Genomic DNA, 27264 nt, shown 5'->3' on the forward strand with positions numbered 1-27264 from the left:
TATTGAGTTAATTTGTGTCCACATTGTCTTTTTTGCCATGTTAAATTTTATGAACTTCAGCTCTTCAGCTCTAAAGAACCTTCAGCAGTGACAGCAGGTTATAGTCAAGTATCTCAGCCTGTTCTACTCATCAGCTTTCAATAGATGAAAGATAGGGTGGTAAGCATCAGTAATGTTTTCTATACCTTTCCAGTGATAATGATCCTCATGTCAGGGACTGCACCAGATCCTACACAGAAGACTGGGCGATTGTAAATCGAAAGTAAGCAGTTTTCGTGTTAGACGTCTTGTTCTTTTATCATCAGCTTTATGTATACTGTATATGGGTGTAACCATGTACTTATTTGAAAGAGGTTTTTTTCTTTTCCTATTACTGTATATGGTGGTTTATCCCGAGAGTTTGAGTGTATCAGGTGTGCTTTTTGGCCTTTGTGTGAGAGGTAGAAGAGGTTTGACAAGCTTGATCTTTTTACACGCTCAAATAAAAGGCTGGTTCAGGCCTTCTCGTGCTGCTCTAGCCTCAATACTTTGTTGCCTATGCAGTTAGAAACCTGAACTTCCACGGAAAGAACTATGAATACACAGTACAGAAAGAACCAGTTCATTTGAGTTAAATTAGAACTCTCTAACTCAAGTGTTTGTGGCTGATTAACTCGTGTCATCTCAGTCCAAATCACAGAACAGCTATTTTTTGCTGCACTTGATAAGCAGGCTTATAAGTGTACCTTCTGCACATGAGGCGCTCTGCATTTCTTTCGCAAGGAGACTTTATGACATGGTTCCTTGCTGCTTGTCAGTGAAACTTTTCTCACAAAGGATATTGCCTGAATGTCACCAGCAATGAGTGATCCCGTATTTATTTACAGAGATTTAAGACAGAAAATCTTTGTGTGGTTTTAACGGTTAAAGTACAGCAGATATGTAAAATAAATGCATTTCATACCTCATAGTATAGGTGCTGAACTGTCTGCTGTGGTGTACGCTAATTACTTCATATGGTAGGTCTCTGACATTTCAACCCAACTAAAAACAGAATCATGCCCGTCTTTGCTTTCTTTATCTAGATACCATAAACTAGGGACAGGATTCAACCCTAATACTCTTGACAAACAAAAGGAGCGGCAGAAAGGGCTCCCAAAACAGGTCTTTGAATCTGATGAAATGCCCGATAACAGCAGCTACCAAGACGATCAGGTAACTGGGGTATCTTTGCCTCCACAATGAGACTTCTGCACATGAGGCTTTTGCTGAGCTGGTAAATGTTTTATCGGGTCCTTGGATGCACTGCTTGTAACGTTTTATTCTTCCAGCGTACTTTCATATTTTAAATCTGACTCTGGAGTTGGGCCACTTATATGTTTTGATAGCAGCAAGTCTCGGTTAAGAGTTTCAGTGCAGAGGCATTAATACTTCCCTTCACTCGCCCTTTTTAGTTTTTACGAAAGCCACTGCGGCAGCAGCACGGAGAACATCTGGCTTTACTTTTTTCTTCTTTCTTTTATTTTAAGATTTATTTCAAGATCAAAACTTCATGTTTGCAGGACGACCTTAAGAGAAGGTCCCTGTCTATCGATGACACGCCGCGTGGGAGCTGGGCCTGCAGTATCTTCGACCTGAAGAACTCCCTCCCTGACGCGCTGCTGCCCAACCTGCTGGACAGGGCCCCGAACGAGGAGATCGATCGGCAGAACGAGGAGACCAGGAAATCAAACAGGCACAGGGAGCTATTTGCCCTTCACCCTGCTCTGGATGAGGTATTGTCTCCAGAAGAAAAATGAACCTTATCTTATTGCCGCCATCGGCCAAATTACCGGCCCTGAAGATTAAAGGCTAGGCCAGACAGGATGACCCCAGTCACAGTTAGCTTGCCGCAACTCGTGATCCCTCATTGCAGGGAAAAATAAAGCTTCTTCTCCTGATGTGCAAAAATATCTCAAATACGAACGTTTTTTTTTTGCCGTGGAACATGCACGATTAAAACATTTTCTATGTCTTGGTAATGAGTCTCAGGTGTGTCTTAGTATTAACTCATATGATTGGTATTATAACTAGGGTTGAAACATTCGTGTATCTAAATGTTCCATTATTAAAATAATAATCTTTAGGTTGCTCAGAAAATGATTTTTTTTCTAGAAAATTAAAAAAAAAACGTTAAAACCAACTTCTGCCCACAAATGCTAAAATTTATTTTATGTGTTTTCTTAATTGTTTCTTGTATATATACATAAATATATATTCTTGTATATATTAATTGTATGTATACAGCTAATACATGCACTTGCAGATTGATCCTTTTTGATGCGGATCGTATTTTTAAGGGTTTGAGTCGTGCTTGGAATGTTTGCATATTGGTTATTTTTCAAAATACATTTATTGTGAAGTGAGATTTTTATCCTTAAATCAAAGGAAGAGCCCATTGAACGACACTGTGTGCCTGATGTCCCTAAAGAACACTTTGGCCAGAGGCTGCTTGTTAAGTGTTTATCACTGAAGTAAGTATGGCACATTTAAAATTTTGTTTCAGGTAATGAGAGAACTGAAATATTTGACTGATTGTGCCTTTTGATTAAAGGTTTGAAATTGAAATTGAGCCCATTTTCGCAAGTTTGGCCCTTTATGATGTGAAGGAGAAAAAGAAGGTAGGCTTTTACTTAAAATGCTCTCTGTGCAGAAGAAATAGTTTAATTCAGTATTACCTGTATTTTTTTGTAATTCACAAGATAACACTTGGACATGGTTTCTGGAAATGTAATTCGACTATAGATATAAGAAGTCATTTCCCTGGCACTACCCTTACTAGAATATTGTTAGCTTCCTCTAGAGGGTAGTCTTACGCTTTGTAATGTTGGAAAGGAGAAATGTTTAACATATGCTCACATAGAATTATTATGTGATTAAACACTTTTATACATTTCTGTGTCTTAACAGTGCATTTGTTTCTTCTCGCTTTATATTTGTGTTGTTTTTTCTCAAGATATCCGAAAACTTTTTTTTTGACCTAAATTCTGAGCAAATGAAATCGATGCTCCGGCCTCACATTCAGACTGCCGCCATCTCCACTCTCGCCCGTTCCGCCATCTTCTCCATTACCTACCCCTCACAAGACGTCTTCCTGGTCATAAAGGTGGGACGCCTTTTTTTATATTTTCATTTTAAGAGTTTGACATGCCTCAGGTCTCACAGTTCATCAGCCGCAGTTATTTTCGCCATCACCGTTTTCTATCTGAAATCATTAAAACCCTCTTTTCTTTAGTATATCAAGTTATTATATATTAATGGAAAAAAGAAACGCAACACCTCCTCCTCCACACTCTGGCCCTCCCATCTGTGTGGGACAGGCTGAAGAGTGACTCATCCATGAAGAGGACCTGATGCCACTGCTGACAAGTCCTTCGCAGCCTCTGTCTGGCCCAAGCCAGTTGGGTGTGATGTCTATGAGGTGTGAGCAGAGGGCCTCTGACAGGTCACCTTGCTCTAAGGCCAGCAGCATGGAGCCTCACTGTCCTATCACTGATGCGGGCATTGTGTCTACTGGCAGTTTCAGCAGCAGTACGGGTGGCAGATCTGAAATGGTCTGATGTGTCCGTACTGCTCAGATGTGGTCACTCGAGGGTGGCTGGATTTTGGACGGTCATCTGACCTACTGGTCTGTTGAAACCTTCTCTCTGCAGTGGAGTGGGTTACTCCATAGTGTCTGGGAACACTTGCACATGACATGCCTGCCTGCAGCATTCCAATGGTCCTCTTCCTTGCTTCTGGTGACATTCGAGGCATTATGGAATGCACAGAAAACTGACTACTTATGGCCTTTTTCTTGCAGTGACCTAAGCTTTGAATTAAGGCCTTTTTAAAGGTGACCTGATCAGGCATTGTTCCTCCTGGACCTCGTTGGGTAAAAGTGCACCTAACGAGCTTTCATGTGATTGGCAAGTTGGCCTCACTGCACAAGCTGTATTGCTGGTCAGAGAGCTTAAAACAAATTGACAACTTTTTGTCAACGTACATACAGTAAGCTATAACTAGAGTATTCTCATTCCAGAAAATGTTGCGTTTCTTTTTTTCTATCAATATATATTCTTAATTTTTATTGGGTTTTTTTGCATTTCTTTCCTGTCATGCTAAGTTCTTTTATTTTCTCTGATACAAAGTCACATTTCTTGTGTTTTGACAGCTGGAGAAAGTATTGCAGCAGGGTGATATTGGAGAATGTGCTGAGCCATACATGGTCTTCAAAGAGTCTGATACAGCCAAAGTAAGGAATATTTGCAATCGCTTCTTACCAGATGTTGACAAGACTTTTTACAGGTTATAAAAATAATATAATTATTAATAGGTGGCACTTATTCGGACAAAGGATTTGATTGGGGGCTTGTGAATCAGGGTACCCTCCCTGACTGTTGTAGCTGGTACCCAGGCATCGTTCAGAAAACAAATGGATCCTTAGATAAATAAGCTCTTAACAACGGCTCTTGTTTGTAACTTTTCTTGTGTTTTTACTTCTTACAATTTGAATTTTTGAAGTGCATTTTCTTCAGGTGTGTAGGGCTCCATTGTTAATTTTCTATGTATTTAAAAAAAAACAGAAGATTGTGCTTTATCCATCCACCAAATTGAATTAACCTCTATCTTGGTTGCTTAAAGAAGTTTTTTTTCCTGCCTTGTATCGTGCAGAACAAGGAGAAGCTGGAGAAGTTGCGAAGCCAGTCGGAACAGTTTTGTCAGAGGCTGGGGAGATATCGGATGCCCTTTGCCTGGACAGCGATCCACCTGATGAACATTGTGAACAGTGCTGGTAGCTTGGAGAGAGACACCACTGACCTGGAAATCGGAATGCCGGGTAAGCGACGTTGTCGGGAATATGAACTAAATTCATGCCTAATTAAAGTTTTCTTTAGTAAAACGCAATCCCAGCTTGAATGCTGTATAGCAGCTTTTTTCAAAGTACGTATTCTCCTGAGACAAATTTCCAAACCCCTCTATCTAATTACATGCAAAAGGAGTTACAGGATTGTAAAATAAAATGTATTAAATCTTCATGCTTGTATTGCCACAGAGAAGCAGAACGTGAAAAACATTCTGCCACAGCAGTTTTTGTTGAAGGTCATTGTGGCTGAAATGTTAATTTGCCAACTCTTGATTCTTTGTTACACTTAACATTATGAATTCTAAAACAATCTCCAATGTATTTTGGATATATATGAATATACTATATTTGTATATAAAATATTGTTATAAATAGAGTATTACAAAAATAGAGAAAAGCAAAGGAACTGACAAAGTGGATACATCAATAAGTAACATCATAACCCCCAACTTGTAAAGATATTGCCAGGAATATACCCGAGTGGTTGGTTTACTTAGAGGCACATGAGTTTTCTGTTCTCTGGCAGAGCTTATGTGACAAGAGTAATGATGGGTTAAACAAATACATCTTAATAATGGCAATACTGACACTAAAATATGCAGAACAAAAACATACAACACACAAGTAACTCTATTTACAAATATACAAATAAGGCATCCCAGAGGTCTTTATCTTAACCACCCTGAAAAACAAATACTCAATTCTTAAATAATGCCTACAGTGACAAAATAAAGAGATAAGCTGCCTTTTAAACTAAACAGAATACATCCTGCAGATCAATCTCTGTCTGTAAACCCGGATGCCACAAAATAAACGGGAATCTATCTCTCTATCATAAAAATGTACCCACTAACCAGGAGAGGCCATTTTTAACCTAGGGATTCTTTCCACAGGAAATCTGAGATCTCTAAGAAACATAAAATAGCAAGCTCTCCTAACAGGGTTCAAATACTTAGCTTAAATCTGGTCTTTGTGGGTGATGTGGAACAGGAAACTCTCGTCTTTCTTGTCTTGTCTCCCCTTCACTCTGCCCCTTTATGGTGTCTTTCTGAACTGTTAATCAACGTTGGACATTCAATCATTTACCCAGAACTTAATTAACTAAGGTAAACTTTACGATTGCTTTGATCACTGAATCTGGGACCACTACATCTCGGCAACATCCCCTTGCTTTGAAGCTGGAAATGTTGACATGAGCCATATCACCCTGCCACTCACAACTGGAAGCCCACTGAAGCTAAGCAGGTGTGAGCCTGGTCAGTACCTGAATGAGAGACTTCCTGGGATCATAATAATAATTGCTTATACTTATACAGCGCTTTTCTGGACACTCCACTTAAAGCAACCCATTGTAGATTCTTAAAGAGACTTCATACCAATATTTTAAAATACGATTCTAACACATGACATGCTGATTTTGTTTTTGGTTGCATTTGTTTGCTGCGGTGGTACAACGCTGTGCTTGTTGCCATGGTGAAGAGCGCAAAGGCTCCTGGTCAGAAAGGAGGAACTCGAGCATTGTGGGCCGTCGATCTCTCGAGAGGACAACCAGTGGAGACGAGTCTTGCAACCTGACGAGCTTCCGCCCTGCCACACTTACTGTCACCAACTTCTTCAAACAGGTGAGCTGGGTTCCCAGGCTAACAAAAAAAAAAACGAGTGTGTGAACAGGACCGAAATATTTCCAACCTTTTCAGGAAGACGTGCATTTTTGCAACAGCCAGAAGATCGTAATGTTATTAATTTAATATTTTGTAGTCATTCCTGAAACCCAAAATGTTAAATCAATTTCAGTGATCAAGTATAGAACTGTCCAGTGAGCCTTTGATGCATCATAGAGTCAAAATCCAGAGAGTGGGTCTTTAACCACAGGTACATCTTAGTTGTTTACAAAGTATTGTTTTAAGTTTAAGGATATCAAATGCTATTTAAGGATCTCTGAATAACATCTTTAAATAAGTATAAGATTGTTAGTTAGCTACTAACAATCAAATGGGCTAGATGGAATGAATGGGTTTGTGTCATTAGTTACCTTCATGTCCTGAGGTCAAATCTGAAACACAGAAGAGATACAGAAGTGCTCTGTATTGTATATCTTTTGGATTTTGGTAGGAGGGAGACCGGCTGAGTGATGAGGATCTGTACAAATTCCTTGCAGACATGAGGAGGCCTTCTTCAGTTCTAAGGAGACTGAGACCAATTACAGGTACAATTGCACAAAACAAAAGAATATTAAGCAAGGAAATTTATTTAATGACTTTGTAGTGCCTTGTGTTATGTTGTATTTCTGCTTTTGTAAGAAGACAATTCATGCTTAGAGGTTATAAACATGTATCAAATTCTGTCTGATTTGTATAGCTAGTGATTCTGAGAAGAGTGAACTCTACCTCACAGATCTATTTCCTGGCTACACATTTGCAAGGCCCACTGTTGCACAATAAGAAGAGTTGAGGTTGCTCAAAAAGAATGCTAACCCCTCCTTTTGAAAACAGATACCAATTTTATGATTGTGGGTCCCTTTAATAACGTTCTTGGGTTTTGTCTGTGCTCCTTTGTTTAATGTATTTTTCTGTGTTCACAGCCCAGTTGAAGATAGACATCTCGCCTGCCCCAGAAAACCCACACTACTGCCTGACTCCAGAGCTGCTACAGGTCAAACCCTACCCAGACAGCAGAGTCCGGCCCACTAGAGAAATACTGGAGTTTCCAGCAAAGGACATTTATGTACCAAACACAACATACAGGTACTGTCCCTTTTATTCTGTACTAACACAGATGTCATCCTTTGTTAATCTTGGTTACAAGAGGACAAACAGCTTTGGCACACTGTGACAATCATTGTGCATTTCAAAAATTGATTTATTAAACAACAGATCTTGAGCTGTTAGAAGCCGGAAAGAATGGCTGATACTTTTTTTAATAATAAAGAACAATATATCTACTTACCTATTTAAAGTAAGGGCAGTATATGAACTTGTGTTACGCTTAATATACAAACTTTGAAGAGAATCATGAACATTTCTAATTTACTGCTTTACTGTGGTAAGACACATCAAATCATCTCTTCAGTGCTGACAGTGCAGTTTGTGCTGCTATTTTGAGTCAAGGCTGAATTATCCTAACAAGATGGGACGCAGTTCTTTTTATCTGTGTACATAACCGACTTTTTTAAGGTCATGTTTGCCTTTGATGATAAAAAGAATCATCTGTTCCCCAACAGAGATAGTCCTATAATTATCTAAAACTAAAAGCTTGTCAACAGCTTCTTGGAAATTGCTTAGTCTTTGAAAATAATTATATTTCAGTCTCTGAAGATGTAATTGTACGCATATGTTTTTCACAGACTTTAGTTTCTAGTGCATATTCGTATTTGTAAAGATAAAAAATGTGTAGAGCACGTTTTTGAAAGTGCAAAAGGCAACTAAATTCTAGTGTACGTGAAGAGCTTCTTATAATTTTCTAAATTTAATTCCTACATCAAGAAGAAGGATATTGGTGACTACGTACAGACAATTTTGAGATGGTTCTATTTTTGGATTTCCTGGTATGGAATCCTAACTGAAATTTGTGAGACTACTTCAGAAGAAGCCAGTGGATCTAGTAAAATCTACATTAAAGGAACAATGCTATGAAATTGCACTGAAGAGAGTCATGGATTTGTGTTTCATAAATATGATTTATTATTACTTCCCAGGTAATGAGGAAGCATCTGTAAACATGACAGTTACAACCTTTCGTAACAAAATATACAGTACAGTTGTGTATGCGGAACAACGACTTTGCAACGAGTCAATATGACCCAGTATTGTTTGAAGACATGATCCAACAAACTAATTGCTTTTATGCATCACTTCTTTTTTGATCATTTGGAAATTTTCATGTTAGCAGTGTTCTATTACAGATTGTTTAAATATTTTAAGTTAGAAAACTACAAAAACAAAAAACAAGGCTAAACATGTATTAGTGTCTGTATAAACAGAGGTACTTCCCGTTTCCGTTAAGGTGTGATCTCCTTATCAATAGCTTATTTGTGAAGTTAAAAATGCTAGGAACCGCATGCAATTGATACACAGCTGTGTATACTTCAGTGTGAGATGCTGCTTGGAAGAGTATAAAACATGGTTTTGTGTTTTGTAGTGCCACCCCATGTGAAAGCTTGTCAGCACGTATTATGTGAATCGCTTGTAGATAAAGCCTGAAAAACTTGTGTTTATGCGACAGCCTTGCTTCACTGAGCCATTGTGTGTTTTTCCGTCCACAATACCGCGAGAATTTGCGATTCATCGGTAGCTTCACCGCCAATAAATTAAAATGCGCGCATCAGTTTAACGAAAGCTTCCGGCGTCAGGGGCAGGGCGGATGGCGATCTTAGTTGACTTGAGGGAGTAGGAGATGCCCCTGCCTGGTTTCCAGTGGATCCCTCTCCTCCTGTCAGTCTTGCCCCTGGACTTCGTTCTGATGTATCTGCCATTCAGGTTGGTGTCCCCACACGCGTTGAACCACCAGCCACCTGGAGAAGACAAAAGAAGAGCTTCGTGTGCATTCTGTAGCGTGACCCTCGACATAATGGTCGCTTTTATCTGCAGCAGGATGTGTAATATCAATGAAGAATCACATCATTTAATTTTCTGGCTAGTATTATTACACAGTTTATTCTGTGATTGAATGTTGTATATATGCTGTCATTACAAAACAAAAAACTAAATTCCCTCTATCCTCATATTTTACTTTCTCTGTGCGATTCTGAAAATGGGAATCTCGTCAGATTTAGTTTCACACATCCCAAAAACCTGGAGAGATGGATGCTCCATAGATTATGTTCATAATTTATGTTGTGCTGTTATCTGATGTCTCAAGAGAAGTTGTGTACCTGAGTAATTCTCTGCGCAGTTGGAGTCTTTCTTGTTGTCGTTGTCTTGGTCTTTGGTGGAGAACCTCATCCCAGTCTGGTTGGTCATAGCGTTGGGCAGGTTTCCAGAGATCGGTGTCAGGTGAATCATGTAGTCTAAATCTTTGCCCTCCAGACTGAACTGGTACTCAATAGACCGTTTCTCATTTCTCCAGTCCTCCAGCTGTATTTGCAGAATATAGTCTCCTTGCTTAGAAATTGAATGAATTTTCTCCAGACCCAGCCAGAACTCACCTGTGTAAGACAAGTAATTCTATGTTCATGGCATGACTAATATTGCAGCGTACAAGGAAGTGAAAAAGAATCTGTTAAGGCAAATTTGGGTTGTGCTTGTTTGCTGGTGTTAATGCATTCGGACTGTTAAGATTGAATATGCTGATTGGATTTATTAAGGAGATGGGTAGATTGTCATTTTAACTCCATGTCCATTGTTAATAGTTTTAATTATGTCAGTTGCATTTTAAAATTAACCTAAGCTTTCTACTAAAAAATATGAGTGTGTTTGCGATAAGAACTAATTGTATCTTTTGACAAATGTCCAGTTTAACTTGTATAATAGCTTAATGGCTTAAAGTCTTTTAAGCGAGGCAGTAAAGATAACAGCTCTGTCAACTGTGTCCTGATTTGCTGAGGTAATTTTTTCTAGTGCTTCCAAAAAGGAAGTACTTAAAGGCCTTCGGTGTCTGTTAATCAATTACAGGATGCAATCTTTTTGTGCATTAAGGCTACTGAAAAAGAAAAAAAGGGGGTAATACTTAGGTCTGCTATTCTCCAAGACAACATTAAATCAGTTTTCAAGTATAATAATTGTCTACACAATAAAAAATTGCTCATAGACTGGGTTATTCATCTTGGAAGCTTTAACTTGAACAATTATTACTAACTTACTTTCAAGATCGCCAAATCCATTTTCATATTTTTCCCAAGTCTGGTCAAAATCCACTGACCCATCCATTCTTCGCTGCATAATCGTATAGCCTCCCTCTGTTGGCAGATTTAAGTGATTAAGAAGAGAAATTCACTTATAATAAAAGGTATATGAATTCAGACTAATGATCGTGCTAAGTGTATTAGCTAAAATGTCAATTTTTAAACGCATTACTTTGCAAGTCTGTTTGATGTTTTGTAAGATTTCTTTATTCCTGTGCTGAGAAGATTTTTCTTCTTCTTAAAGCTGCTTGGGAAGATGTAACAGGGGGGAAGTAAATTAACACCACATAAAGCTATGAAGCCTGTTCAGAAGGCTGTGCACTGTGCTAGTACAGCAGTTATCTCCTTCCATTCAATTTAACATAATTCAGGTGGTGTTTAGCAGAAGACCTATTAGAATGAAAAACAACACTTGGGCGACTTGTAATGAGCAAATTTGAAAGTGTTTATTTGTAGTTAATTGTCACACTGAAAAATGGAATGAAGATTGTTAATTCTGATATATATTAAACTCACAGTATCCTGTAATAGCTGGTAAAAAATCTGGGATTTTTAAAGGTTGTAGATATAGGTATAATAAGTAATAGGTTTATTCCATGTTGAAAAGAGAAGAAAGAAAACGCAACATTTCTGCCTTGGAGCCTTCTTCAGGTGTGAGCCACCTCAGGTGTGGTTGCTCACACCTGAAGAAGGCTCCACGGCCGGAACGTTGTGTTTTCTTTCTTCTCCTTTTAGCATGGAATAAACCTTTACCTGTTCCTTTGCAGCCTACACATGCTGATGCAGCTACCTCCCTGAACTGATATAGGTATAATATATGTATTGGATGACTATAGTAATACACTTTTGCTTACCTTCTGTCATGTCACAGTACACATTAAAAGGCTCTGATTGATTTGGCTTGATTGGATAAACACCACTTGTTTTCTCTCCTCCATTGTAAATATCTTGGCAGTCAGTAGGGAGACCTGAAATACATAAAAGTCATGTTCCTCATCAGCTTGGGAATAATGTACCCTGCTACTACTGTATATTAGATATTTCTTTGCACATTTGTTGTACTTACCATTTGTGTTGAAGGTTTTGCTGGTTGAGTTCTTTTCAAGGTACCCAACAGGTGTTAGTTCTTTAGGTTTTGAAGAAGGGGATTTTTCATTTAAGTCTTGGAAAACATCATAGTTGAGCTGAAATGAGAGTGAGAGTGTTGAAAATACTGCAAAATCCTGGCAGATGTAAAAAAACATTTTTCAAAGAGGGACATTTTTCATAGATAAAATTCAATTAGTAATAAGGTCCATATTATATGTAATCAGTTGTGGTCATCATCGGTCATCTGTGACATTTTGTTCAGTAGTCTGTAAGGGAAGGTAATAAGGAATTTGAGTTTCTTTCTTCTCAATGTGGCTCATTCAGTAAAAACATACCTTTTCCTCCAGGTGAATTATTTTGTTCCTTTGATAATCCAGCTGGTCATTTTGTTCTTTGACAGCTCTTAGAAGTTCTGTGATGCTTTTCTCTTGTGCATCAATTACATTCTGGAAAACCAACAAACAAGACATTGCCATTTTCACCTGTGTTTATTGCTCTTTCTAAAGATGGTCTTAAGGGTGGTTTTGAATGAATGCATTTACGTTTCTTTGAAACGACAACATATATGGATATATTTATTTAGTGTCATCCTTATTTTGTCATGCCTGTAAAATCCCATCGTCGTAGGATGTAATTATATCGATTGTACAGTCTTACCGTCTTACAGATTAGCACCTAATGCAAAATAGAAGCAGCATGCCTTTATAATGCATTAGACAGACACTGTGAATTTGAACGGTTGAAGTGTCACCGCTCTTACCTTGAGCGCTGAAATCTCTTTCAGTTCTGTTGCTTCTGGCAGGCTTTCGGAGAGTCCACTCAGCTTCTCCTCCAGACCCCCCACCTTCGACTGTAGTTGCGTCCGATCTTCCAGAATACTGTTGATCTTGTTGTTGATTTCAAAGGACATGTTCTTGATCTCCTCATTGGTGGCTTGCAGGACGGTGGTGGTTTTCTTCAGCTCTTCCTCCTCCTCTTTGATCTCACTGGTCATGAGCGAGAGCTCGTAGAAGGACTTATCAAAGATGTTGAGCTTCTTGAAGATGTCATTGATCTGGCTTTTGGTCTTGTGCACAAAGTCTTTCAGCCCGCGACCCAGCTGTAGGAGCCCATTGGCTAAGATGCGGACGTCGTCCAGCATGGCAAATCTGGACCGTGTTTCTGTCGGTGCGTGAGTGAAGGTCGGGTCTTCCTCTTTGCTGGAAAACGTGCAGGGTAAAAGTAGGAAAAGGAGTAGGAAAAAGTAATGAGATTTCATCTTTCGAAAATCCTGTCTGTGCTGTTATTGAGTGTGTCTGCCTTGCAGTAGAAAGGGTGCCTGACAATTCAATTCAAAGTACCTCCTATATATACAAACTGTGGGAATGGCTTGATCATTAACCACATTATACTTGAACTAATGTACCCCTCAATCCTCATAGGAGGATTGGGAAGAACAAACAAACCATGCACAAATAGACCTCTCTCACCCTCTCTGCTTTTTCCCAAAGAGCCCAGTAGCTGAAAAGTGAAAAGAGGAGCTACAGCGCTATAAAACTTTTTACGAGTTATTTGTCAAAGTCACTGATTGAATGATCTCATTGCAGAGTTAAAAGAATTATTCCACTCACAAACTCAAATTTGAAGCCCTCAAGTGGGCCATTAAAGAAACATTCTAGTAGTGATTCATGAAGGAAATTAATAATACAGCATGCAATTTAAGGTTTTCAATTTGTTATAATAACCTTTTTATATCAACCTTGGTTAAATGCTGTTCCCTTAAGTAGTCTTCAGTACTGACTCTAATGGAAAATGTTAATCAATATTGATGCCACTAAAGCTTGCATTATAAATATTTTCTTGTGTATGTGTAGTATGTGGAGCCATTTTTTTACCACCTTACCTGTTAACATATTAAATCCAGTATTTTTATCCTAACCAGGTAGCTATTTCTACTATGTGTGTTGCTGTCCTTGTCTATGTTGGACCCTCGTCCATCTGCTATTACTGTATAAAGCTGTTTATTGTGGTGACAATCACCACACATGACTGCTTTCTGCCAGACAGAATGATAGTCCAATGGAAAGCAGCGTTAAAAGGCACATCCAATTATATTTTGCCCACATGCCTTTGGGTGGTGGAAGGAAATCAAAGCGTCTGGAAAAAACCCACATAAATCTAGGGAGAACATGCAAACTCCATATGGACACCCATGAACTTGGTCGAACCTGGGACTGCACCACACAAACCACTATGGATGGTACCCTTGCACCCTGCTTCTACAGCATTTTACAGTTTGCTTTTTGAAGCAGGTGCTTTTATGTCTTAAACTTATGTTGTTACACCTCAGTTTGTAGATGTACTCTCACTTCAATACTGTAAGATCAGGCATGATTTCCAACACTACTTGGCAGACAATGTTTTTGGACCAGCGTCGTGCTACATGTGTAACTCCACGAGTGAAAGGCAACCCCTTCGTCTCTTGAGAAAGCGGTCCCATTATATTCTTGTCAAGGGTCATAACCTAGAATGCATCTAATGTTTCGAACAAGTACATTTGTGTCTGCGCAACCTTTTGCTTTGAAAGTTAAATCCCTGACATTAGATCCCGGGAAGCTGTACTTTACAAACTTATGGTATCAAGCCAAGTTTTGTTTAGCTTCATAATGCTTTTTGTGTTTGTGTTATCTTTTCATGCCTATTACTCAATTGCTTTTCTAAAGTGTTTCTTAGGCAACCTACAATTCTAAAACTCTAGTGTCCAAGGATTTGGGATTTCAACACCTTACAGACTGTACTACAGCAGTGCACACATTTTAGGCTCGTTTGTCACTGCTGTTGGTGATATTTTTTAAAGTTTTATGTTTGTCTGTTTAGTATTACTTTGTGAAACTGAAGTTTCCATGTGTTTGTTTTGGAAAGAAAATATGCAGAATTCACTTCCGATCAACAGTGGTCAGTCTTGTGACTGCTCAGGTCATAATGCCCTGACACTAGGACAGACAGACCATTTTCTCCTTGTGTATGTAGTCTGCTTCAGGTCATGTATGAAAGAGTTGTTTTGAGATGATACAATAGAAATCCGTATATAGATATGATCCATTTGATCACTGTTAATTCAATATAATTGGAAACTGCCACTGAATTTCATTTTAGCTGCCTTTCAGATTGAAATATACAAGTAATAGAAATTTGAATCTTGAGGTTAAGTACAAACCTATTCTTTTCTTGCTTTTATCTCAATGGTTATTCTCTTTATTTTACCTTCATTAGACCTTTATACCATACATAACTAAAATTATTAAGTAAAGTTAGGGTTATATACAGTATATATGTATAGGTTTTTATTCATACTTCAGATTGGCTCTTTTTGTCATTTAAGAAAAAATGATTATGTAATCAAGGGTCTCATAGTAAGAAATTGGAATTACCTTGATTATGTTGGGGTATGTTGATTATGTTGGAGTTCACAGACCTTTTGTCTCTATTGTATGAATTAACATTGCAAGCTCCACAGAGTCTGACAGAAGATGCTGGTTAGAGGAGCTGTGCATCTCTTGCTGAAGCCCTATCATTGGATAGTTGTGCGCCATTCCTTAGAAATTCCAGGTCACAGGCTGGTCGGTTGACCTGTGCTCAAATGTAAGACTCTCGAACCCAAGAGCTCAACCTGTGCACTGAGCAAGCACATTTTCTGGTCACTTGGGAGCCTCTGTTAAATGTGTGCATATATTTTTGAAGGATTTTTTTTCCTGTAGTAGTTCAAGCCAATGCATTTGTCCACCACGAAGAGAAATTGTTCATCATGCATTTTGTGCATGATCACCTCATAGAGCACGTGTGGTTAAAAGCTAATCCATCCAATGGCAGATTTGCCTAACACCCAGTCTGTCTGTAGACACAGCAAACACTGTCATTGTACCAGTGTTTATTCAGGGCTTTTGCCTTACTCATTGGGGGAGTGGGGGATCATTTCTAGGAGGAGGTTGGTGGCTAGCAGAGGATTTTGTAATGGGTGCCAGAAGAACCAGTACACATTGTCAGGAAAAAAGTATTTATTAACTTGATGATAAAACAGTCAAGTCCAATGACATAGGTGTTTCTAGATCTGCTGATATGCATGTACCAATTATAGTGTTGGTGTAATCTAATAAATGTCTTTTTTTAACTTTTTTTAACCATATTACCAGGGACTCGCCCTCCGTATATCGGATAGGCATTTTAACGTAAAAGAAAAGAAATAAGACCTCTCAGTGGCTTGTCTGATTAAAGGGGAATTGTAATTTGTGTATTGTTTCATTAAAATTTAAATATAAACAGACTGCCTTGTTGAGAACAGTCAGTACGAAAGAAAAGTAGTTTAGGAAAAAAAATTGTAAACCCTTTGCCAGTCCCTTGTGAATCAACAGTGGAATCATCACCACTGGTGCCACTTTTGCAGGCTGTTTTTCTCTGCTTCAGGAGAAAAACATTTCACATCCCCGCTACTTGTTGGCCTCAGGGAACTGAACCACAATAGCCTTTTATGCTCCTTTTCAGGACAGGAGGCTTGGTACATTTAGTCATTTTATATGAAAACAAAGCCAAAGGGCATGTTTGTGTTTATAATTATATGAAAAGTATGTTACAGTTTGTTGTCTTCCCATTTGGGTTTTCTTAATCGAGAACCAAGAGCTTGATTAGTATTGCATCACCATCAGAGAGTGGAGTCTTCCCTGGGAATTGAGTTTTGGCAATAGGCTGTCCAGAGTTTGTGTTGAATTTGCTCAAGTTTAAAAGTTGTTTTTTTTGTGTGTGTGTGCGTTTCAGCAGAAAACATAAAATACATTAAAGTTGCAGCGTAGGGGCTTGCATGGCTTAAATATGTAAAACAGGACATTTGTACTCTTCAACACTAAACCCCTCCAAAAGCCTTCCGAAGCTTCGTAATCAGTTTTGCCTTGATGTGGAGAACATGCGGTGACATCCTGGTGCCTTTGTGATCACATTTTTGATTCTTTATTTTTAACCCATGAAGAAATGTGTTGTCCAGTTGTGGACGCTTGCACTGATTGGATGGCTGCCAGATTGTGTCCATTAGGTGCTGTAACAAAAAAAGCCTTGTGTCCAAATTTGGTGCTGCTGTGTCTTACTACAGTGAGGTAATTGATTTGCCCGCGAGTTTATGCTAATGTTTGCTAAGGGAATTAAATGTAGCTCCTTTAATGTATCAAATGGATCAGTCTAGGCCATTAAGTAACAGTTTTTCTCCACATTTATTTGATAGTGTTTTAGAGTGCAGATCAGTTGTTGGGCGCAGCGCTGTCAGGAATGGGACTGGCCAAGCCTCTTGGTCTTCTTCTCTCCACCCATAGTCCCCTTCCCAATCTAAAAAGGTTTTTTAATCCTCGCAGTGCTGTAGTTTTTTTTTTGTTGTTATAACAGGGAACTGTTGGCATATTTGTTTAATTTATGAGCGTTGGAAATCCCAGCTCTGTTTGTTGCCCAGCTGATGTGGAGTGCGTGTGTGTTTTTCTCACGTCCTGGCTTCTCAGCTGCAGCCCCTGCAACCCCACACACAGGGCAGAACGAGCAAGAGTATGGAAAATGTTGACGAAAACATCAGGTCTAAAAATCATGAGAAAAAGCAATACAGGTGTTTTAAAAAATCTTAATTAGCATGCATGCAGTACTGCCAATGAGGGCTTCAGTGGAAAAAAAAGAAACCGCTATATTCGGTAAAGCTCTATACTTCTTTCTCTCTATGTATTTATTCTTTTGCAGAAACCTGTTGTATGTGTACCCCCAAAGTCTAAATTTTGCCAATCGCCAGGGCTCCGCTCGAAACATCACTGTGAAGGTGCAGTTCATGAACGGGGAAGACCCCAGCAATGCCATGCCGGTAAGCTGCATCGCTGTCCACCTATGTGTCCGAAAGCTATAAACATGAGGCACTGGTGTCACACAATTTCATCCAAATAAGGACCAACAAGGTCAAATCATTTGAAAATAAAAAAGAACTGTTGCCTTCTCGAAATTTGCTGTTCCAGAGCATATGTTTTTTTCCCTGAATTAGAACATACACTGCTGACAACACTGACTGCCTGGTTATTGTACAGTAGGTCAGCTACAACTTCACAACAAAATTAACTAGATTGGACTTGAGAAGTTCTTTCATGCTCACTGTGGTCTTTGTTCTCATACAGGTGATTTATGGTAAATCCAGCTGTTCTGAATTTTCCAAAGAAGCTTACACTGCTGTAGTGTATCACAACAGGTGAGATCTGATCTCTTGCTTTTACAGGGTTGCCCCAGTGTGTGGAGACCAATCAAGATCAATTGGGATATGATTATAACCTGTGTCAAGAGTTTGTGGTATCATATCCTTGACTGTCTGAACAGTCAACTTTAATCTTTCAGGCAAGGTGGATCTAAGAGATTTTACTTGGGATTTCTAGCCAGATTGGGGTTATGTAATATCATTGCTGGCTTATGTGAATCTGACCAAAGCCAGTTTTTTTCTTTGAACAGACAGTCTTGTGACAGACTTTGAAAGAATTACTAAACTGTATTTGCATATATTAGTTAATGTTTTATTAGCTTTTTTCAACTGCATTGAAAATGAATGGATAGTCAATGATCGGATTCCTGGGCCTGCATGATAAATTATCATTTATTTTGTGCTGCTTGTGAAGAAAACAGATTCTTTTTCAAATGTATGCCAAACAAGAAGGTATTGAAATCATTGCACTGTTTTAACACAAATGTGTAACAAGCCTGAATTAAATAAGAACAGAATTTTAGTATTTTGTTAGGACTCTTATAACCCCTCGATTTTAAAATGAGAAAATAAGTTTATTTTACTGTGCTGAAATAGTGATATTTAAAGACAGTTTGTACATTTCAGTAGAGCCTGCTACTTTATTGTAAGTTGAGCAAAGCTGTGAAAAAGTCAACATCTTCCAGTTCATGCTTTAAAGTCCTTTAAAGGGACAAGTGAGGTCTGAACTGAATCTTGGCTGGCTTGCAGTGGCTTCACATGAAAGTAAGTGTACCCCACTGCCATGACCTTCAGTGCTGTCTGAGCCACGCTTCAGCACACTAAAACAAGCTTCACTTCTTAACTTGAAGTTGAAGGCTGATAACAATCCCTGGGACACAGCTATCCATCCAAAAATTGCTGTCCTAACTTCGGCTTCGGCTTTGTACATGGTTTTTGTTCCAGCAGTCGAATGGTCCTCTTTGTTGCGTTAAAAAAGACCTCACTTGTGTTGTTTTAGATCGCCCGATTTCCACGACGAAATAAAAATCAAACTTCCTGCCTCTTTGACGGATCACCATCACATCCTCTTCACGTTCTACCACGTCAGCTGCCAGCAGAAACAGAATACGCCCTTGGAGACGCCAGTGGGATACACGGTGACCATCCCCGTCCTTCCACCCGCAGGATAGAGGCTTGCATGCCTTAAGGGTTTAAAGAAGTGAATTTGTACTCTTCAGCACTTCACTCCGGCAAAACCCTTCTGAATCTTTGTAATAATCTGTTTTTGCCTTCATCAGGAGATCATGGGCAACACCTTGGTGCATTTGTGATGGTATTTTCCATTTTTTTATTTAGAACAGGGCTCAGTTCTGTCAGCTCATGGTGGTAGAATCAGAAGCATTCAGGACTAGAAACATCAAAATGAAAACCCATTTCTTCTAATCTTTTTTTTTCCTATGTTGAACAGCACTTTTACTAGTTGTGCTAAGAATGTCGTAATGAGAGGGTTCATTATGAGCGGAGATGTTCTAACTGCAGAGCTTGGTCTGTAAGCAAGTGTCTCGCTTGTGTGTTCTCAGTGGATACCGATGCTGCAGAATGGCCGTCTGAGAACGGGACACTTCTGTCTGCCTGTGTCCCTGGAGAAGCCCCCTCAGTCCTACTCGGTCCTCTCCCCTGATGTGAGTTTCAGCTCCCCCTGTCAGTCAGCCTCTTGAGAGCTTGGCTAAAATACGTTCTCTGACTGCAGTGAATTTCAAACCACTGTAGAATAGTTGAGTAAGGTATCCATCTCTGTGTAATTGCGGGGTAGCAAAGGTATCATTAAGTTAAAATAATGCAGAATGACAATGACTCAGGTCACAGGTATAGTTATGGACTTGTCCTGGGTTGGGAATATTATATGTTCTAATGACTCGGACCTGTTTGGACTGCTAACATACCAAGAAAGTATCTTTTAAGTCTTACTATTATACTTTGTGAGAAAATATTGCAAAGAAGAGATTGCTTTCATGCTAATGAAATGGTCACAATCAAGTAGAGTTTCTGTAAAGGAAACTGCTAAGATAAAAATGCTGACATTACAAATGTGCTGTTCATTTTATTAAAGGTACCCCTAAAGTCAGAGCTTCTAACCCTTTTCTTTTTCCTCCCAACTTTATAGGTGCCACTTCCCGGAATGAAATGGGTTGATAACCACCGAGGCGTCTTCAATGTCGAAGTGGTGTCAGTTTCAACAATTCACACGCAGGTAGAAACGCACGCACTTGCACAGGCTTGAACACTTGCAGAGCAGGAAGTTCTATTCAGAAAAAGAATTGTTCGGTTTGATTAATCATTGCCAATTAGTACACAAAAAGTGATGAGCTGCTGGTTAATACACTATATCCACCGAGATCTGGAATGGATTAAAGTGTATCATTTTTTTTTAGGAATGTACAAACTTTGTACACAGCTGTATTATCTTACGTCAGTAGCTGTGGTGCTTTGGTAGCTGTGGTACAGATGATAGATGCTTAACATACTGTTTTATTTGTTGAGTAATACACCATAAATAGAAGTCTAGAGGTTTACTGAGTAAAAGGATGTGGTGGTAATTCTCTCAAAACAGAGAAGGCCTTCACTAACAGAAACCTATTATCTTCCTTGAATTAAAAAGAAGCACCACAGCCATGACCTGAAACTGACTTCCTTCAAAAAGGAAATGCAGCTTTTTTTTTTCTTTTTGAAGTGTAACAGGCTATTGTAAATCCCAGATGGAAGATAATGGATGCTTTAATGTTAAAATAGATAAATCAAACTATCCTCACAACCTCAATGCAAAATTAGCAGTAATTGTAGTTTACAATGGAGGCTGAATTTTAAGTTTAAACTATTCTGTCCTCAGGATCTCTTAAATTTACACACATAACATTTCACAATATGTTGCATACTGATGGAAATGACAAGAAACTGTAAGTTGTGATCTTCTCAATGTTTTAACATTGGATTCACTTTCAGTAACTGTTATCTAATAAACTTGCACTTATAATATTTTATCATGGTTTTTCTCTTTCTCCATCACCTGTTTGTTTAGGTTAGCATGTTCCTTGTGAAAACAATTAAAAGCTAATAGTCTCTTCTGTCTTTTCTGGTCTTGGTAGGATCAGTACCTGGACAAGTTCTTTGCTCTTGTTCATGCACTGGATGAGCACATGTTCCCAGTACGAATTGGGGACATGAGAATTATGGAGAACAATCTGGAGACAGAACTGAAGTCTAGCATTGCTGCCTTAAATTCCTCTCAGCTGGAGCCAATTGTTCGGTTTCTTCATCTGCTGCTGGACAAGCTCGTTCTGCTGGTCGTAAGGCCTCCGGTCATTGCAGGACAGATAGGTAATCACAAAACAGCTTTGGGGAAAGCGTTCGTCAGTGTTCCAAATTCCAAAATCTGGAATTTATTGTCATTAGTCGAGACTGAATAGTATAATCACTTTCTTCCTGTTGCTTATCTAGAGACTCAGATTTAATGCATGGCCAGGCATTTTAAATCTACTACCTGTATTAAATGTTTCTTTATTTATTAACTTTGTGGTTGCAGTGAACCTTGGCCAAGCCTCTTTTGAAGTTATGGCTTCCATTGTCAACCGGCTCCATAAATACTTGGACAGCAACCAGGACCAACATGGGAGAAACAGTCTGTTGTCCTCATACATTTATTATGTGTTTCGGCTGCCAAATACTGATCCCAACTCTCCGTCACCAGGTGCATTTTATTTTTTATGACTTGTCACTGAGGTAATGATGTCTTTGTTGTAGTTTTTGAAAGGCGACATCATAGGCAAGTCTAAGAGTGCCTTTCTTTTCAGTACATGTGGTCAGCATTATAGAGTGTCTATGTAGATACAGTATAGAGCAATATAGAGATGACAAGGGAAGGGTCATGGAATGATACTGCTGTAGACTGCAGTCTCTTAATGTTACAGTGAAGTACCGCTTAGTATCATGACACTTTATCTTCTGTGCCTATGCAAGATTACTTCAGTGATTTAAATTTAATTATATTTTTGTAATACTTAAGAAAAGGAAAATGCAATGATCACCATACCTGTTGTAGACTGCAAAACAAAAACTCGCGATCCTGAAGTTCTGTCAATTAATTTCACTATTCAGCGATGCGTGCTTCCTAAAAAAATTATTGTTTTGCAGGAAGCAACACTCCTTGTTTTTTTTTGCTTTTGTTGAGCACTTCTAATTCAGTACTGAAGCTGCAGAAACAATCGGCTAAGAGGGTTCACAGGACAGCAGCCTTCAGTGTCATTGACTTATAGTGAATGCAAAAACGCAGCTTGGCCATTGACCTAAAATGCAACAGATGCCATTAAACTTTAGTTTATTGATTGACTTGAAAATGTGTGCACTTAATAACAAATCTGATTCAGTTAAATGTAAGGAAAATAGAAACAATTGCAATACAACAAAATGGGGAGGTGCTGCTGTCTGGTGTAAAGGATGTCTTGTGATACAAGAGAGAAGAGTCGGGTCTAAAGACGTCTGGTTGAAATTATTCACGGTGTACCAGTACAGTAGTTATACAGCTCAAAGACTCGTGACAATCCACAACAACTGTGGTTTCTGTTATAGTTTTTACAAGCTGTCTGTGTCTGTGTAAAAAAAACTGTTTAGACTTTTTAGAAAAAACAGCTGCTTAGTATGAATACAAAATTTGAGGCAACCTGTAAAAGTGATTGTGATTGTGATGGAGTGATTGATTTTATATTATAATATATCCTTTGCTTGATAAACCTAAAACATTGCCTACTATATTTCAGCGTAAGGCCATCATGTTTTTTTTTTAAAAAAATTATGTGAGAGGTAGGTCTGGGTGTTGCCCTCCTGTGATGGTGCATTGCATAAGAGCTTGAAATGAATGGAGTGGTATATGGTCTGTTCTATTTCTATGCACAGTTTACACTGAATTCCCTCCTTATTTAATCATCAGTATCATGCAGACCCTAGAGACTAAACAAGTCTGACCCTCCCTCTGGTGGTTAATTGTGATAGTGCACCTTGAACCAGCACTAGGTTGTTTGATGGATGTACAGTACGTATACAATGGAAGAACTGAGCCTGATGGTCTTAGTTTGTCTGTCAAATATACAGTACTTGTAATGTACTGTTTCATTGCTATAATCTAACTTGCTGTGGCATTTGCAGTTGATATTAAGTACACCCATTCACTGAATTGTAAGCTTTCTGCAAGTCTTTAAATTTGTTGTAAACCCAAATTTGACCCAAACATCCTGAATTTGTCCTACGTCAGAAGCGACCCTTTCTGAGGCATTGCGTGAACATGTAGAGAGAATTACCGTTCGTGATATTCCTAAAAACGTTTTGCTTACTGAAAAAATATTTTAAAACCTTGTCATTAAAATGATAAAACCTCAAACATACAGTAGCATGCACTTAAAAATGTATGGTACGATAAATAATAAATTATTAATAATAAATTGGAAAGTGAATAGTGCCTTAAAAAAATGTCCATTTCATTACCTAAAACTGTTCAGTAAGTCAACACAAAATAAAATATATATAAATCCTTAAATAAATAAAAATAAAAATAATAAAATCTCTTGGGTGCTTCCCTGTCATGACTGCAGTATGTTTACTCACAGTTCTTTAGCCAGATACATTGATATGCAGGGGTTGCCACACATGAAAAAGCAAAACTGAGTGTGAAACCGAGCCCTGGTGGCGACTGCATTCGTCTTACTCCGCACTATTTATCTAACGAGGGAGGTCGCCATGCTACTTGCTCTTTATGTATCTAATATTAACTTTTTTGTTAATATTGTTAACAAAAATATTAATATTTTTGTTAATATTTGTTAACACTTGAAAATATTGTTGTGGGAGATGGGAGATATTTCCGTAAAGTGGAACTAGCGCCATGTTAAGTCTTGTGAGCCGTGGGGAAAGAGTTAACGCCTGTCCTCTTTCTCCTGCTCCTCTCTGGAAGGACCGGGAGGCCTGGGAGGCTCTGTGCACTACGCCACCATGGCTCGGTCAGCAGTAAGACCGGCCAGTCTGAACCTCAATCGTTCCAGGAGCCTCAGCAACAGCAACCCGGACATCTCTGGGACTCCCACTTCCCCCGACGATGAAGTAAGATCAATCATTGGCAGCAAGGTAAGTCTTCCTGCTTGTTTCAGATGCATCCCGTTGCTTCGGTTTGACATAATTTAATTTACAATAGAGTAGCGTATGCTTCCTTTCAGCTTCTGCATGTGTTGCTTTTAAGAAAACAAAATAAAACATCAAAAATAAATAGATAAGTCGTGTAGAGTGTTCTTGCATGGAGTAGCATAGAATTATCTGCTTTTTTGCCTCTGAATAAAATGTTATAGACAGTTACTGAAAAACCAAATGAGCTAGATAGACAAATGCCCCCTTCTTGTTTATCAACATTCTGATGTTCTTGCAAGTGGAGCATCACAGACTCTTTGTACATCTGAGTTTTAGACACTGACATGAGTGTTGGTCTGTGAGAGAGAACTGAACTCTTGATTGCTGGCTCATGTTGCCTCTGCACAGTTTGGAAATAGGTCAGGTTAGTTTTAACCGGAATAGACTTATCTAGGAGCCTGTTACCACATGATAAGCAAATACAATAACTTAGAGCTACAACTACAGGAATGCATTATCTGTTTAACCCCAAATAAGTTTGCTCAAATATAGTGAATTACTGAGGAGCTGATTTGTTAGGCATCATATACTTTTCCTGAATGGGAGTGAAGTTCATAGTAAAAGTTCTGGCATGAAGGATGTCTTCTATATATCAGGCCTTTTGTTTGTAACACACTAATAATGAAACCGGTGATATGTTTAATTAAATTTTGATGGTCTTTTTTGTAACTTTCTAAAAACTGATTTGCTTTGTTAACTGTCCAATTTATGCTCTACATCATCTTACTCTAACCCATTTAGAGTGATGCTTTTCTTTCCATAATGGTACAAATTGTAACACTACTTGTAACATTGTAATTGTAGGTTTTAAGCTAGTATTTAGACATTTTTGTGCAGTGAAAACTTGATTTTCCACTTTGGGAGTGGGGGAATTATTAAATCAGACGAAGTCGTGAAACCCGGTCATGCTGAAGCTGAAGACTTCAATTTCAAAGCCATTTGCTGAAAAAGTAGACCGTCAGAGACTTGACAGCCTCTTTTTGAGTCATGTAAATTAACTCTGACTTTTGGAGCTCAAGTTGAGATCTATGATCCATAAATTGCTATTTCAAACCTGGGATTTGTTTCTAGATCATAATGACTCCAGGAGTATCTGTTCATAGTTGTCAGGGTTCCTGGAGGCAGGGCTGCATTTATTAAGCCAGGGCTCCCCTTGGCTCTCAATGAAACAGTGACACCTGCAGGCTGTCAGTGACATCAGCGAGAGATACGCCACTCACCCATTCAGTACCAATGCTCCATCAGAAGGTGTAGAGTTTTGGAGCTTGCAGCCAATGAAATGATGAATGAATGGATGGATGGAGGGGTGGATGGGAAGGAAGAGCGTGTCTACCCTTCCTAATTCCTAATTCCCAGGCAGTACAGACCTTATTGCTGAGCTGAGATGTAAAGAAAGACTTAACCATTTCCACTCGGTAGGGTATTAAATGAACAGTAACATCAAACAATTGAAAAGTGAGCCTGTTGCTGTATTTTGTGCATTATCATAATTTCCTGCAACGTTCTCAACGATAACCTTTCACCATTCCTTCCCTGTGCTGCCCGTTCCCCGACCCCTTGCTCTCAGGGGTTAGATCGCTCCAACTCCTGGGTTAACACAGCTGGCTGTAAAGGGGCGCCCTGGGGCGCCAACCCCAGCTCCAGTACTGAATCCATGCAGGTGGTGTCTACCAATAACAACCTTGCACATCCCCCTTTCCTCCAGCCTCCACACTGAGGCCGAACTCACTTTGACCCCTTAACCGCCTACTTCTTTCTGATTTTTGGGGTTAATCAGGTATATAAGATCAGTTTCCACTGCAAAATGTTTTGCAGAATCTCAGAGCTTGCCAAACCATCTGCTTAGAAGCAAGCATCCAGCGCTGCCCAGTCTCTTAATACATGCACATCCCTTACAGGATGCTTGATTTTTTTTTTTCCTTGCCTCCCACTTTCATTTTTGGAAAGCATTATTGGTAAACATCGCGCTTAAGTGATGACTGCGCTGACAGGCCATAAAGCTCAGGGTCCGGTTAGTTGTTGAAGAGGGTACAGTTCAGGATATCTGCTGGGCTAAGTGCTGCACCCCTCATAATGGCCTGTTCATGACCTTTGATCTCCTCAGAGCCTTAGCTGACAGAGGTGAGGTACACTGCCTTGCCTTTATCTCCGCCGACCCCGCAACTGTGGTTCAGGTTATTTCCTGTGTTGCTCTAAAATTCCCAGTGTAGGCGGTTCAGAGGTTAATAGGTCTTTATGATTATCACTGTTTCATTTGTTTTAAAATCTCCACTTCATCTCATTAAAATCCATGCACGGCTTCCCTGACTAACACCGTTGATAGGATTGGTGAAGCATGAGAAAGTCTGCATGTGTCTTCACTCATGGGCATGATTGAGAATGATGTTGGCCTTGGCAGCACTTTTGCCACATATCCATCCCTGCTCCCACAGGTGTTGTCATTTTCTTAGCGGTGTCCTTGAGTTCTAGGCGTGTAGGTGTAGTGGTCAGATTAACTGTTTGGTGTTTTTCTAACCAACCCCATTGCCATTTGGTCATGTTGTGACTGTAGGTTGTTCTGTGGCCTGTCCATAGTCTTGTGGGCCGATACAAGTGTAGAGGTGTTTTGCATCAGTCTGGGGCGTTTTGTTGATCAGTGTTCAGTGGGGCCATGCTTCCAAAATCTCTTTGTGTCAAGATGTTCCAGTTTAAAATTTGAATTGAAATGGTTGTGCAGTGTGATTTCTTAATAATTCAAGAAGCCTTGTTAGTGTTACCTGTTTTATTAGGCAATATTTTGGCACAAATTCACCCAAAACTAAAAGTAGACAAAAGTTTCCATAGCTTGTAGTTGTCAATGGGACATTTCACAGAGTAATTTTCAGATGTAGCAATTTTACATGTGTAAGCTGATGCTGACCAGAATGTGTTTCGTGTATTACCTATTGTAGTAAGAGACAATTGGTCACATTAAAAGCCTTTTACATCTTCTGTGAGTACTACAGATCCGTTTGAAAGCCCAAGAGCCTTACCAAGCCTAAATTCTTT

At 39.1% G+C, this 27264-nt stretch overlaps 2 protein-coding genes across 12 annotated transcripts in view; one reads left to right on the forward strand and one right to left on the reverse strand.

Moving 5' to 3' along the window:
• Positions 1-27264, forward strand: part of dock7 (dedicator of cytokinesis 7) — a 58913-nt gene that overhangs the window by 8725 nt on the left and 22924 nt on the right. For 6 of the 11 annotated variants that reach the window (XM_088926857.1, XM_088926858.1, XM_088926859.1 and 3 more), the window contains exons 4-22: positions 194-262; positions 1065-1194; positions 1509-1754; positions 2407-2492; positions 2573-2639; positions 2975-3124; positions 4172-4252; positions 4672-4837; positions 6344-6486; positions 6977-7070; positions 7446-7608; positions 17535-17652; positions 17957-18027; positions 19031-19169; positions 19593-19694; positions 20177-20263; positions 21156-21387; positions 21593-21757; positions 24011-24180. In XM_088926857.1, the coding sequence (XP_088782983.1) occupies positions 194-262; positions 1065-1194; positions 1509-1754; positions 2407-2492; positions 2573-2639; positions 2975-3124; positions 4172-4252; positions 4672-4837; positions 6344-6486; positions 6977-7070; positions 7446-7608; positions 17535-17652; positions 17957-18027; positions 19031-19169; positions 19593-19694; positions 20177-20263; positions 21156-21387; positions 21593-21757; positions 24011-24180 (2479 nt within the window). Of the gene's footprint in view, positions 1-193; positions 263-1064; positions 1195-1508; positions 1755-2406; positions 2493-2572; positions 2640-2974; positions 3125-4171; positions 4253-4671; positions 4838-6343; positions 6487-6976; positions 7071-7445; positions 7609-17534; positions 17653-17956; positions 18028-19030; positions 19170-19592; positions 19695-20176; positions 20264-21155; positions 21388-21592; positions 21758-24010; positions 24181-25804; positions 25898-27264 lie in introns of all 11 variants that reach the window. The other 5 variants (XM_088926864.1, XM_088926865.1, XM_088926866.1 and 2 more) reach the window with 3 other exon arrangements.
• On the reverse strand, positions 8524-13119 carry angptl3 (angiopoietin like 3). The gene is made up of 7 exons (XM_088926871.1): positions 12553-13119; positions 12128-12238; positions 11770-11887; positions 11558-11671; positions 10662-10757; positions 9735-10007; positions 8524-9374 (listed from the first exon to the last, which is right to left on the reverse strand). Exons 1-7 carry the CDS (start codon positions 13048-13050, stop codon positions 9190-9192), a joined length of 1395 nt encoding a protein of 464 aa, XP_088782997.1. The 5' UTR covers positions 13051-13119; the 3' UTR covers positions 8524-9189.

This window comes from Atractosteus spatula, chromosome 11 (assembly GCF_055471065.1).
Source record: "Atractosteus spatula isolate fAtrSpa1 chromosome 11, fAtrSpa1.hap1, whole genome shotgun sequence".
In the NCBI taxonomy this organism is placed as follows: Eukaryota; Metazoa; Chordata; class Actinopteri; order Semionotiformes; family Lepisosteidae; genus Atractosteus; species Atractosteus spatula.

Bases quoted from the DNA above. Each gene is read 5' to 3' on its own strand.
- angptl3 (XM_088926871.1), bottom strand. From the start codon at position 13,050: ATGAAATCTCATTACTTTTTCCTACTCCTTTTCCTACTTTTACCCTGC. The intron at 10,008-10,661 runs GTAAGTTAGTAA...TGTCTTACACAG, and splicing joins TGGATTTGGCGATCTTGAAA to GTGAGTTCTGGCTGGGTCTG. The intron at 9,375-9,734 runs GTACACAACTTC...TGTCTTCTCCAG, and splicing joins CTGCGCAGAGAATTACTCAG to GTGGCTGGTGGTTCAACGCG.